Source organism: Micropterus salmoides, unplaced genomic scaffold (assembly GCF_014851395.1).
Source record: "Micropterus salmoides isolate LMB-PRFRI ecotype aquatic unplaced genomic scaffold, ASM1485139v1 Ms_hic_scaffold_16, whole genome shotgun sequence".
Lineage (NCBI taxonomy): Eukaryota > Metazoa > Chordata > Actinopteri > Centrarchiformes > Centrarchidae > Micropterus > Micropterus salmoides.
In genome coordinates, this window is record NW_024040707.1 from 24,069,901 (window position 1) to 24,087,442 (window position 17,542).

The window sequence follows — 17,542 nt, forward strand, 5'->3', positions numbered from 1 at the left end:
TGATGTAAAGAAAACTGGTCAGGGAGGCTTCCAAGAGGCCTACAGCAACATTAAAGGAACTGCAGGAATTTCAGGCAAGTACTGGCTGTGTCGTACATGTGACAACTATCTCCTGTATTCTTCATATGAATGGGCTATGGGGTAGGGTGGCAAGACGGAAGCCTTTTCTTACAAAGAAAAACATACAAGCACAGCTGAAGTTTGCAAAAACAAACATCAAGTCCCCCAAAAGCATGTGGGAAAATGTGTTATGGTCTGATGAAACCAAAGAACTTTTTGGCCATAATTCCAAAAGGTATGTTTGGCGCAAAAACAACACTGCACATCACCCAAGGAACAGCATACCCACAGTGGAGCATGGTGGTGGCAGCATCATGCTTTGGGAATGTTTTTCTTCAGCTGGAACCGGGGCCTTAGTCAGGGTGGAGGGAATTATGAACAGTTCCAAATACCAGGCAATTTTGGCACAAAACCTTCAGGCGTTGGTTAGAAAACTGAAGAGGAAGTTCACCTTTCAGCACGACAACGACCCAAAGCACACATCCAAATCCACAAAAGCATGGCTTCACCAGAAGATTGGTTTGGAATGGCCCAGCCAGAGCCCAGACCTGAATCCAACATCTGTGGGGTGATCTGAAGAGGGCTGTGCATGGGCGATTTCCACGCAATCTGACAGATTTGGAGCGCTTTTGCAAAGAAGAGTGGGCAAATATTGCCACGTCAAGATGTGCCATGCTAATAGACTCCTACCCAAAAAGACTGACTGCTGTAATAAAATCAAAAGGTGCTTCAACAAAGTATTAGTCTAAGGGTTTGCACACTTACGCAACCAGGTTATTTGAGGGTTTTTATTTTTTATTTCAATTGAATAGGTCACATTAAAGGTGGAAAAAGTTCTGACATGATTTATCTTTGTCTCATTATTTTACATCATAAGAACCTGGCATTTTAACAGGGGTGTGTAGACTTTTTCTATCCACTGTATCTATAGATACTGAAGCCAGAGACCAACGCACAGCGAGAGAATCTGTCATGGTTATTTTAATTCTGAAGTCAGGAAAGACACAGAAACTGTAGGTGGACAGATGTGTGTCAGAGTGTGACCGTATGCTTTATATTCACATGGGCAAATACACTGAAGGGCTTTCAGGATAGGAAGGAATGTCCAGTAAAGTTGATGTAAATGTTTCCAGCTTGTGCATGGTTGCTGAAATGACTTTTTATTTAATATTATTGTTAAATAAATGAGTAATTGGGGTCTGGTTTCCAGCTGTAAATCCTTCATATCACAAGATCCAAATCCAGTGGTACTAAAATTAGGACAGACAGGCTTAAGCTCTGTATGTGAATACATAATACAGTACAAAATAAAGGGACATGAGGCCTCTTAGCAGAGAGATTGCAGTTAGGATGGCAAAGAGGAGAAAGAAAAGAATGAGAGATGGGAGAAGGTCAGAGACATTGAGGCCTAAGGGGTAAAAACATGGCAACAAGAGAAACACTCCAATGGCTACAAGAAAGCGATCTATCACATACAGTACGTCTGTTTACAGATACAGTGAAATGTACAAGGTAGGAAAAAATAAGTCCCTTATTCTGCATCTCTTCTGCATTAATACTGTTAATTTCAGCAGTGGTTAAAATGACACGGTCACTGTAAATAAATCAGCATTCCCTTTTCTACAGTAAATAAAATAAAGTACATATTCCATATAATATAATATTCAGGGACAAGCAACATTTGTAGGGATCAAACACACATTTCATGCCGTGAGAAGTGTTTGAAGTGAGCGTATGTTGTTATATTATTCTTATTAATATTCAACGAAAAAAAAAACTTACAAAATTAAGTGAAACAAAGTTAAAGCAAGCTATGGCACATTTTAAACAGACAGTACTCAAATGAAGTGGCAACACTACACATTTCAGAGATACTGAAGGATCTATTTAGCATTTAGACAATTATTTTCCCCTACCAAAATTAATAAATAACATTTGGCATACAACTCTATATATATATATATATATATAATTTTCATGCCATTTCATGCATTTCCTAAAGTTATGGCACAATGCTTTAAATGTATGCATTTATTTTAATGTATGTTTTTTTCAACAAAATCTGTCACATCTAATAAATGTCGTTTGATAGTGAACATTTGTGATTTGTCAAGTAGGATAACTGTGACTTATTGGAGGGCTCTGACTAATGGATCTCTTTTTTAACAGACATTAAATATTTGTGTGGCATTGATAAAGTGGATTAGATACATGAAATGGGACGTTCAACAGTAACAAAGTAAAAAATGCCAAAAAAGCCAATGACTAAGACACTTATAGGAGGGTACTGTGATAATAATGACAGTTTAGTTGGGGTGTCTTGACTACTGGTGGGCTTTTGGCACTAAAATCCTAGTAAAAGTCCCAAAGTTCAGTTCTGTGGGCTGTTAGGTCAAAGGGCATAAATTACAACAGAAAAAAAAGCATCCCATCTTACTAACTGAAGCAAATTTAGCTATAAAAATTCTGATGCCTGAAACAGTTATGAGAGAGGAATCTTCTCCATCCACATTTTGAAACTAATCCAAAGGAATAGTTTTACATTTTGGGAAATACGGGAATTTGGGAAAAATGAGACTGACATATAGCAGCGCAAACATAAGCAGCTGAGCCTAAAGGCTAGAAGCAGGAGAAACAGTTAGACTGGTTCTGTCCAAAAGGTAACAACATTCGCCTATTAGCAAAAAAACTATTTCTCAACTGGGACCATTAATTTCCTGGAGTCTCCAGGTTTTTGTAGAAATAGGATATAATGTGTTAAGTAGTGCGCTTTAGAGGTGCCTCTAGGCGGATTTTGGTGCCTTTGGACAGAGCCAGGCTGTTTCCCCGTTTGCAGTCTCTATACTAAGCAAAGCTAAACGACTGCTTGGGGTACCTTCATATTTATTTACCATACATACATCATAGTCGTATCAGACTTCTCTTCAAACTCTCAGTAAGAAAATATACGTGTACTTCCCCTCGATTTCTTTAACAACATACCAACAACTCAGATTTTCTAGGAAAATCAATCCAACCAGTTTAGCTTGATCTTGAGTTTACTGAGTTCACATTACATGATTTACAAGTAATGACATCCTATTTTAACAGTTACAGTATGTCCAGCTACAGAAATCTGACTGAAAAGTAGAAGCTGTAGAAGCTATATAGTGGGTAGGTAAAACAATGTATCATAATTGACTATGGCAGCCACGGACTGTATTGTAACATTGCCCAGAAGAGGGAAAGGTAAGGGAAAGAAGGAAGTGAAGGGAGGAGGGAAGTCTGTCTTAGCTGAATACATTTTCATTGCTAAATGAAGTGTGTGTGTGTGATGAAGTTACAATTACAAAACATAAGTGAGTGTTTGTGTGAGATGAAATGAGTGGGGAGGTAGGGCTAAGCGTGATCACAGGATGACTTTCGTCAAAGCTATAGCTGTCTGATGGGGGGTAGGTTAAGGGTGTCCAGAGCACTGTGGTAGAGCTCTCTTAACGCTCTTAACAGATACAGACGACAAAACATCTGGTTGAAGAGATGAGGCAACGGCTCCTGGAAAAACAGAAGACAGACAAGAGAAAGAGGAAGTGTGTGGCGGTAACAGAAAGAGAAAAAGTAAAACAAGTGATGTTGGCAAAAAAAATGTTGATGGCAAAAAAAAAAAAAAAAAAGATGTAGAGAGAGAGATAAATACATAAAAGTTTATATATTGCTATCCTCATACTGAACTGTTTTTTTGCATCAGTAATCAAATTCTGTTAGTGACAAAAAGTCACCAGACAGGGCAATAGGCTATTAACACATTGATCTCCATATGGTGTACAACCGGAAGGGAACACACACACACACACACACACACACACACACACAAACTCATAAAAGACAACACATAAACTTATCATTTTCAGACATTCATGCACAAAAACAAAACTCACTGTAGGAGTTAACATCTCATGAGCTGATAATTCCTTTTCATTGAAATAAATGAATATATACACTAAAAAAAATCCTCACCCCCAGGACATGGACTCTGTTGTAGTACGAGCTGAAGTCTTTACTTAGAGACACAAGGAATTTACAGATCTGAGGAAGACAAACACGTTAGATAAACATCTTAACAGCACACTTGGGTTTAATATACATCTTTGGAAATCAGTAAATCTCAATCTCCTTACCTGTTCAGTCTTAATATTCACTCTGGCTCCTCCCCCTTCGCAGTCTAACGCTTGGCCCGATTGGTCCAGCAGCTCGGAGAACGGAATGAGATAATTGAACAGTAGAAGCCACTCGCCCTGCCAGTCAAACAACGGGGACGGCATGAGAGGATTAACACTGAACTGTTGCTGTGAGGACATCGTTTTTAATGGAAAGGAAGGAAAATCAAAACACATCCAAAGAAATGAAAGGAGTGACAGAACAGAGTAGAACCACATGGGAGAGAATGAAGTGGTACCTCTTCTTTCAGAGCAGAGAAGTCTAGTTTGGAGCCTTCAGGGATTTCTGGGTATAAACCTGCAGATAAACAGCCAGAAAAACGCATACATGTGTATAAATGCAAGTCCTATTTGGCCAAATGAGCATTAACATAAGCTGCTCTATCTCACTTAAGAGGGAACAATAACACATGCCCTTGGATACAATTCTAAAACAACCGGTTTTACTCTTGATCAAAATAAAACCGTGCATATGTTTGCCCTGATTAAACAATGCAACAGTGAACTATAGCAGAAAAAGGCCCACTGCTGAACCAAACTGCTGACCACTGCTGTACACTATTCTTTTTTAATTCATACTCATTTTCTCATTTCTTATGCATTAACTCTGTGAGTCTTGAACACACATGCAAGCTTTTCATATTAAATTTTCAGTATATATATTTCACAGTTCTGAAGCACTCCCTTATTAAACAGCCACTCAAAAGTTTAGTCTGCAGGGAGCATTCAATTATCTGTATTGATTTTTAAAAAGTGCTCAACAAGACACTTAAATCATGCTTTAACTTATCAGAGCATATCACCACACTCCTGCTGAACTTTGACAAATCTCTTGCAAAGCACAACTCTCACCTTTTTCTACTCCTCTCTCGTAGCTGTCGAACAGAGTGTGCAGTCTGGCACAGTTATACATCACAAACACTCCTCCTCTTGGCCCTTTGGTGGACACCCCCCCTTCCCTCTGGACATCCAGTGTCACCTAAACAGACAGCTGTCAATCATTCTGACTCAACGAATTACACCAAAGGTTACACTGCCACCAGTGTTCGTGGGAACAGAATGGCGTTCATAATGGACAAGCTTGTCACGGCAAACACAGTCGTTCTTCACAAAGCAATATCGGTGTTTGGGACAAATACGCACGTCAATTGTTGAATCTATAAATAATATCACAAAGCGTACGGCCTAGACCTGCTCTATATAAAAAGTGCAATGAGATAACTTCTGTTATGAATCGGCACTATATAAAAACACTGAATTAAACTGAATCACCACCTGCATGACACATTTAGGTGCAAACACACTGTAATGACTCACAGGACTGGTGTGGACCGTTGACAGCAGCTCAAATCTCACAGTAGCAGAGGTCATGACCCTGATGATGTCATCCCACGTCTGACCTACAAGAGTAAGAGGAGGACAAGGTGGAGTTTCACTCCAGTTAATTGTACTTAGTATCGGTCAAATCAGTTTTGTAAGTAAGTGGCATAAGTATGCCCACACACAGCTTCATGTGTACACACACCTTCTACTTGATCTCCATACTTCATCTCTGAAGCCTCCTTCATCTGACCTCTTCTCAGCCTAGGGGAGAGGAGAAACAAACAAACAATAGAAGCCTCAAGTAGACAGATGACGAAAAGCGGCATCAACGCCCATTAGTGTACTTTTAATTTTGTATAATTAGAACTGCAGTTTTACAGTGCAGAGAAGATCCTAGTAAGAGTGTCTTTTGTGATAATAAACATCATTATGGTGGAGAGCTGGGCTTGGCAAGTGGATGTGGAGAAGAAAGGGGGAAGGAGAAATAGGCTTGGAAGACAAATGATGACATCTGAGGAAGAGGAAAGATAGAAAACCTAAAGACAGAGACAGAAACTGTGAGAAACGTCGAGAGGACAAGAGACAAGGAGAGAAGAGACACAACCGTAGACAAAGAAAGGGATGCGTCATACTGTAGGTACTGTGCAGCACTGAGGTGAGAACCAGGAGTCTTCACAGGCCCACACACCAGATGTCTCTGCAGACAATGAGAGCATAACGGGTAAAAAAAATAGGAACACATTGCAATAAATGGTGTGTGTGTGTGTGTGTGTGTGTGTGTGTGTGTGTGTGTGTGTGTGTGCGCGCGCGTGTGCGCGTGTGTGCGCGGTTACCTGTGTATGTGTCGCTCCACTGGCCCTCCACAGCACTGCTACCTGCTGCTGGCGGAACTCATCCTGACAGGAAGTCACATGTAACACTGTTACCATGGCTACCTATAAAAGTGGAAGCAAGGATATACAAATCAACGCTTTGTTATTTTTAATGAGAAAAAGGAAAAACATGCGTTTGTAAAATAGCGTATGTGTGCCTCACTGTGCACTCAGCTGTGGCGAGGTCCAGTTGTGCCAGGTGGGAAACACTGTCTCTGTGTACTGAAACAGATACACCAACAAAGCAGTAAAAAGCTGGTTAATTGCTATGTTCCATCTCGTTAATTTAATCCACACTAGGGCTGACCCCGAATAGTCGTAGTAATAGTAATTTTAAACAGAACTACCAGTTTTCTCCCAATAGGTTCATATACTGCCTATTACAATATACATTTCAACATATAATGCTGTAAATGAAAATGTGAAAAGAAAGAAGCTTTTAATAATTTTCTGTGTGTGAATAAATCCAAAATTGTAACCCTACCCCTTAAGGACGAGGGGTCAGTGTGCATGTGTGGGCGTTATTGCCGAGCTGTCCACACCTTGCAAGACATTCTGATCATTTATCACCAATGATGACACACAAAGTTGTTTTTAACCAGTACTTAGAAACAGACCGTGAGGAAGCGCGACATGCGTGCAGTTGTCGGCCACACGGCACGCAAAACTCAGCACAAGACCAGCGAATAGCAGGCGAGCGGAGAGAAAAGGGTACAAACAATAAGCGTCAGTTTAGCTGGAAATGTAAGTACAGTGTAATACAGTGTAAGTTACAGTGACTAATAAATAGAGACTGCAGTTCTGCAACATTAAACGGGAGCTACCGTGTGTAAGCCCCCCCATCCCACCCCACCCACCCCTCACAATCTCTGGCACACAAACACTCATATGATTCGACTATCAGTCGACTACAGGCAACACTTGACAATTCTGATTCAACTTTGTAAATAGTCGGGGACAGCCCCACTCCCTTGTGGCCTCACCTGTGCTAGTACCAAGGCTGGGGTCATATCCCAGCAGCCCCTCCTCTTGGAACACTCGTTTCAGGTTGACCTTGAGTGCTCCCTCATTCTCCCCCTCCTCGACTTTCCTCCCTCCTCCTCCACTGGTCCTCTTGCCTCTCTCAGTTTCCCTCTCTCTGTACGGGGAGTTCTCCAGCGCTTCCTGAATCTTCACCTCCCGCTCTTCGTTGTTCCAGTTGGCTGGGGCAGTCGGCCAATCAATGCCCAGAGCTCGGAGAAAGGTGATGATGTCGCTGTCTTCGGGAAGCGTGGGGCAATACGACACTACAAATCTGAGACAATTAAGGAGATTGATACTGATCACAGAAACAGTTTTAATCAATAATTATCTATATTTTCATAGACAATTCATCTGTTAGTTGTTTTTTCAACTAACCGATTAATCATTCAGTAAATTTAGTCTTTAATGTCAGACAATATTGAAAAATGCCCAAAGTTTCCCAGAGTCCAAGGTTATATCTTTAAATTGCTTATAAGATATTTGATTTACAATGCTGTAAAGTAGAAACCAGCCAAATGCTTCAAAATGTTTCATATACACAGATATAATATGTCCTTTCATTCACAAGCCCATTCAGTCATGCTGTAATTAAACTAGAGACTCACCCCTGTCTTCTCAACAGCACCCCCATGTGGTCAGCCAACAAAACAGTCCTCAGATGGCCCAGAGTCAGTGTATCAGGAGTTTGTGTGTTGGGTTTAGGGTGAAGTGCGGGGCAGTTGATCACCATGCAGCCTTGCTTCTGACTTGATGGCTTCAGGTATTCTGTGGCTCCACCTGCCAGGACAGCCTTGAAGGCTGTGGCCCGATCGACCCTCACCCTCAACCCCTCACCCATTACCTCCCCGCCCGCCACAGGCAGAACCCCAGTGCCACGGAGAGACAGGACCCTGGACATCACTGCTGGAGGGACCTGGGCAGGTAAAGGGAATGATTAGAGACTCATATACATGCGTGCATAAACAAGAATATGCCAGTCTGATAGGAGGGAAAGACATGAAGGTAAAAAGACAGAATTTCATGTGATCACATATGCATGGATCAAGTACTACAGGTGGTCTGATCAAGTATACTTCCAAGAAATGGATGTCAATTTATATTGTAAGATATCTCCTTTGTAAAGAAACTTTAGTATTATGAATTTTCTCATTTTCTCCAAGTATGTCATTTAATACGGCCCAGCGATGGACTGGCGACCTGGCTCCAGCCCCCCGTGACCCAGTACGCAGGATTGCTGCGTACGATTGCTGGAAGCGGTTGATGATGGATGGATGTCATTTAATACTTTCAAATTAGAAATACAGTAAATAATAAAAACTTTGTTTGGATTGTTTTAACTCTTACCTTAAGATATGCATGTGACTGTTTTGCACATAACTTTTGTCCTTTTAATCTTACAAAAATGCATATCACTGTAAAACATACCTGCTTGTGATTATGTGTTACCACATGCAGAAACACTAGCATCCCCACACACAATGATGCAGGAATAATCCCAACAAAGGGAACGTGCCAGGGGTGGGAGCTCAAATATGCATTTGTTAAAATAATTTGCACTGGGACATAATCTTCACGGACTGGCACGAACAAGCTATATGGAAAAGGCCTTTGTGGGCTTTGCGCCAGCCCAGCAAGGTTGGCGTTTCTGGCTGTGCCTGTCTGTCAGGCTGACCCATATTGCACCTGCCACTCATGGGTTTATAATTACTGCCGCAGGCTGTTAGTGTGTGGTCGATCACTTGGGCAAAGTCAACAGCCACTCAGTAATTCGGATGTTTTAGCAATCTCATTTTCATTCAAATGTATTCAGGATCTGAGGTTTTATGTGCCCTTTATTAAAGGTAAAAGGCACATAAAAGGTATTTTTCAACCTGGACTCCATTTTCCCATGTTTAGTGTCTAAAGCTAACTGGGACATCTTTTTTAATTGGTCCAGTATTGAGCGAGCGCGCTGCAGTCACCCTTTAAAACATGAAGACGCAAACAAACCGACCGAGGCAGCAGTAGTCCAGCAACTCTCGTGTCGTGTAAGGTAAAATTAGTTGATTCAGACAGTGGAGTCTGGTGGCTTTGAGATAGGGATATAGTTAAAAATGAGTTTACTCTTTCTATCATAACAAGCACTTCAGTGGATGCACTTTGATGGGACACAACTGCCCGCAAGGATCACTGTCTCACTGCTGCCCACTCGCTCAATACTGGACCAATTTCAAATAATGTTGTCCAAATTAGTCACACAGACACAAAAACATGGGGAAATAGCGTCCAGGTTGGAAAAATACCGTAGTTACCCTTTAAAGATGTGTGGGGCTCCGGTCAGCTTTGCCCTTCAGACAAGCACTTTAAATCAGTTAAAGGTGAAGCACACAGTTCGCCTGTCATCAGCTCCTATTGGCCGTCTCACGTTAGAAACAGTTGAAAACACACTCCATGTATATTTCTGCTTTCAAATCAATGTAAATGTTGGCAAACCCAACAGGTACTAGCAGGTACTATACCTGTCCATCCGCATACAGCGTGGCAAGCATCGTGGTCGGCGACAAGAAGTCTCTGTTACGCAGGTTTTTAGCGCTGCTCTCCTTGAACCAAAGCTTCTCTGGTTCAGGAAAGATCCTGTCGCCGCTCCCCCGGCTGAAATCAGGGACATTTTCATGCTTCCCCCGTAGTGCGGAGCTCAGCGCCCCGACAGTAGGGGTGATCCGGAGGGGCGAAGCCTGCTCAATATTCTCCATCACCGTCACAACACTAACAGGTGAGCTTGCTACCAGGCTATTAGCACATCCACAACCTACTCATATCTGATGTTAAAACTGATAGGTGCAGGCTGTGCTTAGCTTCAACTCTGCCGAACTGTGCCAATTTCCATGCGTACGGTAATCACTAGTCGATGTCAGATATTGAATGTAAGGGAGGGCTGTAGGCTACTGGCAGTTTTTTTTCTTTGCGGAACTAGTGTCAAGTCGAGTGCAATCCCTGTTTCTTCCGAGGTGAATTTCCGTGTTGGACCAGTGGACTGCTGTTAATAGCGCCATCCAGTGCATGGGGTACTGCAATCTTAAACAATACTGAAAGGCTAGATTAAACAATCTATCATCTCACGTTACACGTAAAAATGGATTTAACATAAAAGTAGGTGTTTTGAATATGTTGCTCTTCAGTTGAATTCCTCATGTGGAGCTAAACATCAACAGGCCAACTAAATATTGTGTAAACGTTTTGGACTCTATTGTGTGCATGTAGCTGAAGTTCAGCTAAGGCAAAAGGCCAGCTCATGGCCGTGTGTGTGTGTGTGTGTGTGTGTGTGTGTGTGTGGTAAATAGCAACAGTAATATATATGTATTTGATCAATAAATTAATGTACTCAGGCAATTCAGTATTCTGTTGCTTGGCTGTGTGAAGCCTGCTCATTTGGCATCTTGCTTGTGAAAGAAAAAGTAAAAGTATAAAACTTTTATTTTAATTATGCCTGCAGCCCAGTGCCACAGTTTAGTGTGAAGATTGTTGTTGATTTTGAAGTGTTATGTGTTCCAATAACATCAACAGAATGAATACGATTTATTGCCTTGTGAAAAATAAACATATTATTAATGAAACTGTCATTTATTCTGAATATATACTTGAAACGAGTAGCATAGAAAATATACACATTGTGGTGTTGTGCCGAAAAGTGATTGCCGTCTGCTGGAGCTGTATTGCCCAGTCTCTGCAATCACTTTCTGGCAAGTGAAATAGCCTACTGCATTTTTTGGGTTGTATTGGCCATTTAAAGGTATTTTAAGAGGTAAAAAAGTACTAGGTGAGCTATAATCTGTCAAATATAACTCTTCTGAATGAAATCAACTAATTTCAGGGCAGAAATAACCTTTCAGCCAATAACAAAAGGCTTCAATCATTTTCTGGCATGTGAAATACTGCATTTTAAGAGTTGCATTAGCCATTTAAAGGTATTATAACAGGTAAAAAAAGAGTGGATTGGTTGGTAGACCTACACAGCAAGTAAAATAATACAGAGTCAATAATTGCAAAATTGTCTTCATTTTATATCTAAGTCGGCAGTAAGTCATGTTAATTAGGCTACAGCCCGTTTTCCAAATATAAACAAAGATATTACACATAGGCCTACGAAACATCAGTTTTCGGCAGACGATCTCTTTTCGGCACGACAGTTGCATACTTTTTGTTGTTGTTGCCTGCTCCTGTGATATACCAAGTGAATACTAAGGCCATGGTCTTTGTGTGTACTGATTATTTTGTAGAAAAGTAAAAATGTTGAATATTAAAAATTGTGTGAGTGTGAGGGAATTAAAATAAATTGGAAGGAAGTCAGAGTTTAAAAAAAAAATTTTCACTTGAGCCCCTGCCCACCAAAATGTCTGTGCACGTCCCTGCTGGCATTTGTTGTTTTGATAAGTATTGTTTTGATCTCCCCTGGTATGCTGCGCCTAAATGAGGCTTTATTTTGTTTCTACAGCTGCCTAACTAGTTCCCCCCTTATACTGTATGGTACCCCCTTTTCTTTCTTTCCTGTGTATTTATTTGTCTATTTATTTAATGTCTGCGTTTTTAAAACCATCTTTCATTTGCACAGACAGTGATTTTATTGTACCAGTTGATTTATGTTTTGTATGTTGTGAATTACAAAAAAATCTTTGAGCACGTCTTCTTCCGGCGCAGAAATGTGACGTAAAGGGCGCAAATATACAAGGGAGGTGTTTGTAATAAGTTGAGGCGCTTCAGTGGCAGAATTTTCCACAATAGGGAAGATGCACAACTGGCAAGAGAACGAAATAAAAGAACTTTTGACCATCCGGGGGTCGGAAGCCATCCGTAACCAGATTACGGGCACAGTGAAGGACTCTGTAGTGTACAACAGGATGACCAAACTGCTGGCGGAGAGGGGGGTGTACAGGTCACACATGCAGGTGATCAGTAAACTGAAGGCACTAAGGAAGCAGTACACCAAGTATCACCAGCAGAAGACCCGCTGCGGGAGCGACCGCGTCGACTGGCCGTTTTATGAGCAATGCCACCGGGTTTTCGGGAATGCCTCCGCGGGGAACCCGGTTAAACGGCAGAGGAGTCCCACACCCCCACCTGCACCCTCACCCCCACCGCCATCTCCCCCGCCGCCCGAGGAGGTTGTCGTCGGCCTCTGGGACGACGTTGACGACAAGGAGATCAACAAGCATCTGGGTCCAGTGGAGGCAGAGGACGACGATGAGTACAGCCCGTCAGAACAGTTACAGTCCATTAACGCCAGTAAGTAGATGTGTTAAGAAAAGATATGCGGAGGACCTGCAGGCCTGTGTGTCCTGAGGTCCCACACACCGCCAAGGGCTGATGTTGGAGTTTGACAGCATTTTACCAAATCTGAACCCAGTATCTGTTTATTAACCCCATTTTAAGTAATAAAACTGACATGTAACTAGAAGTGCACGTCAAAAAAATTGACATTCAAAGAAATAATATTGCCTATGTTTGCATATAAAACAGAGAGAAGATTGATGATTATAAAAGAGAGTAAGATTATTGAACCAAGTTGTTTTACCAACTTATAACCGGATCACAAGTCATACTAACTGTCGCAACCAAACCACTGTTATAGAGCACTTTTCAAAACAATGTTACAAAGTGCTTTCACAAAAGCAAAGAAAATGAAACTGTAAACAAGTGTGATGGGACAGTTGAGTCTATTGGCCTGTGAAGATGCAAGCATCTGTATGGAGTCCTGCAAAACTTCTGTCTGGGAAACTGCATTGTGTGTGCTATGACTAAAATAGGGCAAAAATGGACACAGCAGTATGCACCAAAGTATATAAAACTGCCCTAGGGCGGTTATTAACTCTTCTCACATGGAGTCAAACAAATAGACTGGCGTGTTTAAGGTGAAACTGTGCACTGCTGCCACAAATGGCCACTTAATTAGGAAGCATTTGTCACTGTGCCTCCTCAGAGTCACGTGAAAAGTTACTTCTTTTACTCTTCAAATTTAAGCCATATGCTTGTTTTGTATACAATTTATTTATTTATTTTATTCATTGTATACATTCTCATGAGATACTGTCAGGATGATGAAAGAATAAAAATGTTTTTAAAGAGAAGAAGCGACTTTAATGAGGCATAGCTCCGAATGCTTCCATATTTGGTACATAGTTAATATGTCAGCAAGGGACCATTTGGTCCTGTAGGTTTAATCTTAACCCCCAATTTAGTGAAATTATTTGCCTAATGCTATTTGTCCTCTTAAGGTGAAGACTGAAGTGTCTGTTTTTACCCAGTTTTAATCATAGTGCACTCAGTGGTCATGCGTTGGCGGACAGCAGCATGTCTGTCACAGTCCAACCTCGCTGTTATGACCATCAAACTGATTGAGAGTGGAGGAGACCCGCAGACAGTCAGGTGGGTAAGCATAAAAATGCTGTCTGCTATTTACTGATGTCACATCATAACTAGCAGATGTGTATTTACAATTTTACAACCTGTGACTTCTTTTTTGCCATTTGAAATTTCAAGCATGTAGGTTTAAATACATATTACATTATTGTGCAAATTATGTCCATGTTCTGTTCTAATGAAGACAAATGCTTTGTTATTGTTGGTGGTGGTTCTACTCAAGTGCAAATGACAACGATGTGTAATCGATGTAAACACCCTCACAGCTGAAAGTCGGCACACGGTAATTGTTTTATTCCAAGTCCAGTGTGTTGAAGCACGGAGACAGAACAATATCAAATATCACTGTCCTGTTACTGACAGGCTGCACTGTCTATCTCCTTTTTTTTTTTTTTTTAGCATATACAGTTCCATCGAAGAAAAAGAAAACAACAGTGATGGAGCAAGTCTCTACTTTAGTGTCAGCAACAGTCGCACAGCTCAGAGAGATGGACGCTTCCATGCAGGCGCAGGAGGATGCCCGGCTACAAAGGTTGATGGACCATGAGAAGGAAATGCAGAACAATCTTATGAGTCAGCTGGTAGCCATGCATGAAAGGATCAGCCAGCAAAACCATGAGAAACATCTTGAACTTGTGGACAGGATACTCTCGAGGTTCCCTTCACCTTCAGCACCTTCAGGTCCCTGACTGACACTTCCTGTGTGAGTGGTGAAGGCATATAACAGGGTTCAGATGTAGGGAACACTTCGGTCTCTCTCCTCCAGCAGCTGTCTAATGCCTAAGTCCACGTTCTTTTTGTTTTCACTGTAACAATGTAAAGAAAGATAAGTCACTGAGATCATCTTGCCTTTAACCTCAACTCTGCTCACTTGTCGCTAATACAAATCCAGGGTAAAAAAAAAAAAAAAAACAGGCCAAATTCACACCAGAGGCCTGATTCTGTGCTCATATGGCTTTGTTTTTATCTTTTTAGTTAACTCTTGAACAATGTCATTGTAAAGAACAATGACTCTGCATTATAATAGTGGACTGTAGCACCATTATTCCATTTCAAAAATAATTTGTCAAATGCAGATTAAAATGTGGTTTTGTCATGCAAACAAAGTTGGTGGTACACACACAACACAAAATTCAATACCCCACTGAACAGCTAAAACAGTCATAATCATGTAAATGTAATCTTAACGGACTGTACTGTATGTATACTTCTAGTCTTCCCTCCTACTCAGAGCGCTTTACAATACATGTCATATTCACCCATTCAGACACTGATGCCAGTGGCTAGTTATACACACACCAGGAGAAATTTGGGGTTCAGTATCTTGCTCAAGCAGACTTCAAAACACATTCTGATTAGTAGACGACCCGCTGTATCTCCTGACCCACAGCTGCCCCTCGTAGAGCATATGAAAACATAGAGACTTATTGTTATAATCATTACTTTTACTTTTTTTGACTCCAGTGACTCAAAACTTGCTTAGAAATCTTTGAATGTGTGTATCAGAACATCAGATCTGTGTCAATGTATGGATGAAAATCTGAAATTGGAGACTGAACACCTGCAGTGTGAACATTTTTTTCAGTTAACATGAAAGAAGACAATGATTCCCCCCAAAAAAAAAAAACATGCTGTGGTTTCTGTTGTATTTATGGATGCGCTGTTACCTCTTCTACCACCTCACCTTAGCATGTTGGTGTGAACAGTGAACTAAACTCAGCAAAAGCAGGCAGCTGCTACAACCTTTAGTTGTTACTAAGCATTGGATTTAATTTGGGGTCATTATAAAGTGTGACTTCAGTAAGTAATAAGTTACTGGACAACATGGGTGATAATATTGTTGAAATTTGGCATTTAGAAAAAGCATTGCTGTGTCAAACATCGATGTGAACGTCATGTTTCACCCAGCAGTGCTCCCCAGAGGGAAAGGAAGCCAGAGCATGCTGTATGCACCACTATAACACCGTAGCAGAACAAAAGCTGCTCTTCAGTGGTTCATGAATGGTAGTCTGTTTTTAGCACAGCTCATAAATGATGTATGCTGATGGATATCATAGTAAGAAAAATATACACAGTAAATGATAAATAAATTCTGAGATTTATTAGAAAAATCCATTTAGAAGACAATACAGAAAAATCTAAATACGTAGTGTTACACTTTACAAACTGAGTGCTTGGGTCGCTGTTTTAGGTGTCATTCTTGGCTGACACAAAATTCCCGGTTGCATTCATGGTCATCAGCAATCCGGGAGATAACGTGTCATTGAGGAAAAACACCTTCTGTATAAGACTGCGGCATCAGACAAATTACACTCAAATGTATGCTGCTACAGTGGCAACACAACATTAAAGGTAGGGCTGTTAGTTTCACTTTCCTTATTGATTGAAAAGAAACAAAAGTAATGGATCATCTGAATTTGACTGAGCGTTGAGCACTGGCTTTTATGAATCACAATGGGTGGACTAAAAGCTAAATAGGCTTTGATTTTAAACGTGTGGCTCAGTTAACTTGGATGTGTATTTTTACTGTAGATACTGTTAACCATGTTTTACTGTTTTAAATGTATTGTTTGTTCTTTTCAACAGTTTTTAACTGAATTAATATGTATATTATATATTTAAACAGAGGAAGACATCAGAAATGCAGGGTAATCTGAAGTTGATAAAGTGATCAATTATTTGTGTTGGGGAAGATGACGCCCTGCTCCTGTATCTTCTTGGTGATGTAGCAGCCCGTCTGATCCAGATGTGCTGTGCATTGTGGGATGGAAACGGACCCCATAACCAGCTGGAGCTCAGAATCACAGCTGCATTATGGGTTCCGTTACAATCCCACCCACTAAATCAAGCTTTGGCTCAGGTCTGGTCAGGTTAACACAGCTAAAAGAAAGAAAAATTATTATTAACAGGGGGAAAAAAAGGTGAGTGGGACTAATCCACCAAAATGTTACAATTTGAACTGCAAGTCATGAAAGACATTGAAACCATTTTTGCAATCACTTCTGATAGTCACAGCTATTCAAAGTAAGGAAAACTACACAAGACAAGCAGACTAATGCCTCTCTCGACCTTTCAGTACAGCTTAACGATCCGTTACATGATTGCAACGACTTGCAAAGGAGCGGTTTTTCCAATGTCGGACTGTATGAGCAGCAGAAAGTTCGTAATAATACATCAGCTTCATCTGGCTTGCTTTGTTCTGTCCTCTGGTTTTTCAGTGCTGATACAACCTAATTTAAAATGATCACGAATGGTTCACATAGTCTAATGAAACCTTTTGTAAGTTGTGGTTTTAATTACATTTATACTGAATGGAAAATATTTCTCCTTGCGTTATGTATGTATCTGATGCTCAGCAAATAAGTGGAGAAAACATTTCACTAACAAATGACTGGAACATTTTTGGACACACCGAGAAAGAATTATTTCGTTTAGATTTTAATTATTGCCGTCAACGGTTTTATCTAACACTAAGCTCTTTAAGAATAGCTCACAGTTCCTTAATTACGACAGGGGGAAGAAATGCTTGATTTGAATGTTGTAAAATGACCAAGACAGTTACTGTATATAAAGCCAAAGCCCCTGTATCTACAAAACTGGCACTTGGGAGGTCATCAAATTATTGCTCCATTTGCTTTCAATTTAAGTGCATAAGAAACAAAGGCATTTAAAGTATAA

General features: G+C 40.7%; 2 protein-coding genes across 2 annotated transcripts; one reads left to right on the top strand and one right to left on the bottom strand.

Moving 5' to 3' along the window:
* Positions 1–1,025: 1,025 nt before the first annotated feature.
* On the bottom strand, positions 1,026–10,440 carry dalrd3 (DALR anticodon binding domain containing 3). The gene is made up of 13 exons (XM_038723528.1): positions 9,970–10,440; positions 8,077–8,384; positions 7,432–7,742; positions 6,612–6,670; positions 6,410–6,511; positions 6,209–6,273; positions 5,779–5,837; positions 5,571–5,653; positions 5,106–5,232; positions 4,493–4,551; positions 4,215–4,331; positions 4,054–4,122; positions 1,026–3,591 (listed from the first exon to the last, which is right to left on the bottom strand). The coding sequence occupies exons 1-13, from the start codon at positions 10,201–10,203 to the stop codon at positions 3,472–3,474; spliced, it is 1,713 nt and encodes a 570-aa protein (XP_038579456.1). The 5' UTR covers positions 10,204–10,440; the 3' UTR covers positions 1,026–3,471.
* A 1,712-nt stretch (positions 10,441–12,152) lies between these two features.
* On the top strand, positions 12,153–15,491 carry LOC119906089. Its single transcript, XM_038723604.1, has 3 exons — positions 12,153–12,730; positions 13,750–13,870; positions 14,264–15,491. Exons 1-3 carry the CDS (start codon positions 12,235–12,237, stop codon positions 14,409–14,411), a joined length of 765 nt encoding a protein of 254 aa, XP_038579532.1. The 5' UTR covers positions 12,153–12,234; the 3' UTR covers positions 14,412–15,491.
* Positions 15,492–17,542: the final 2,051 nt, after the last annotated feature.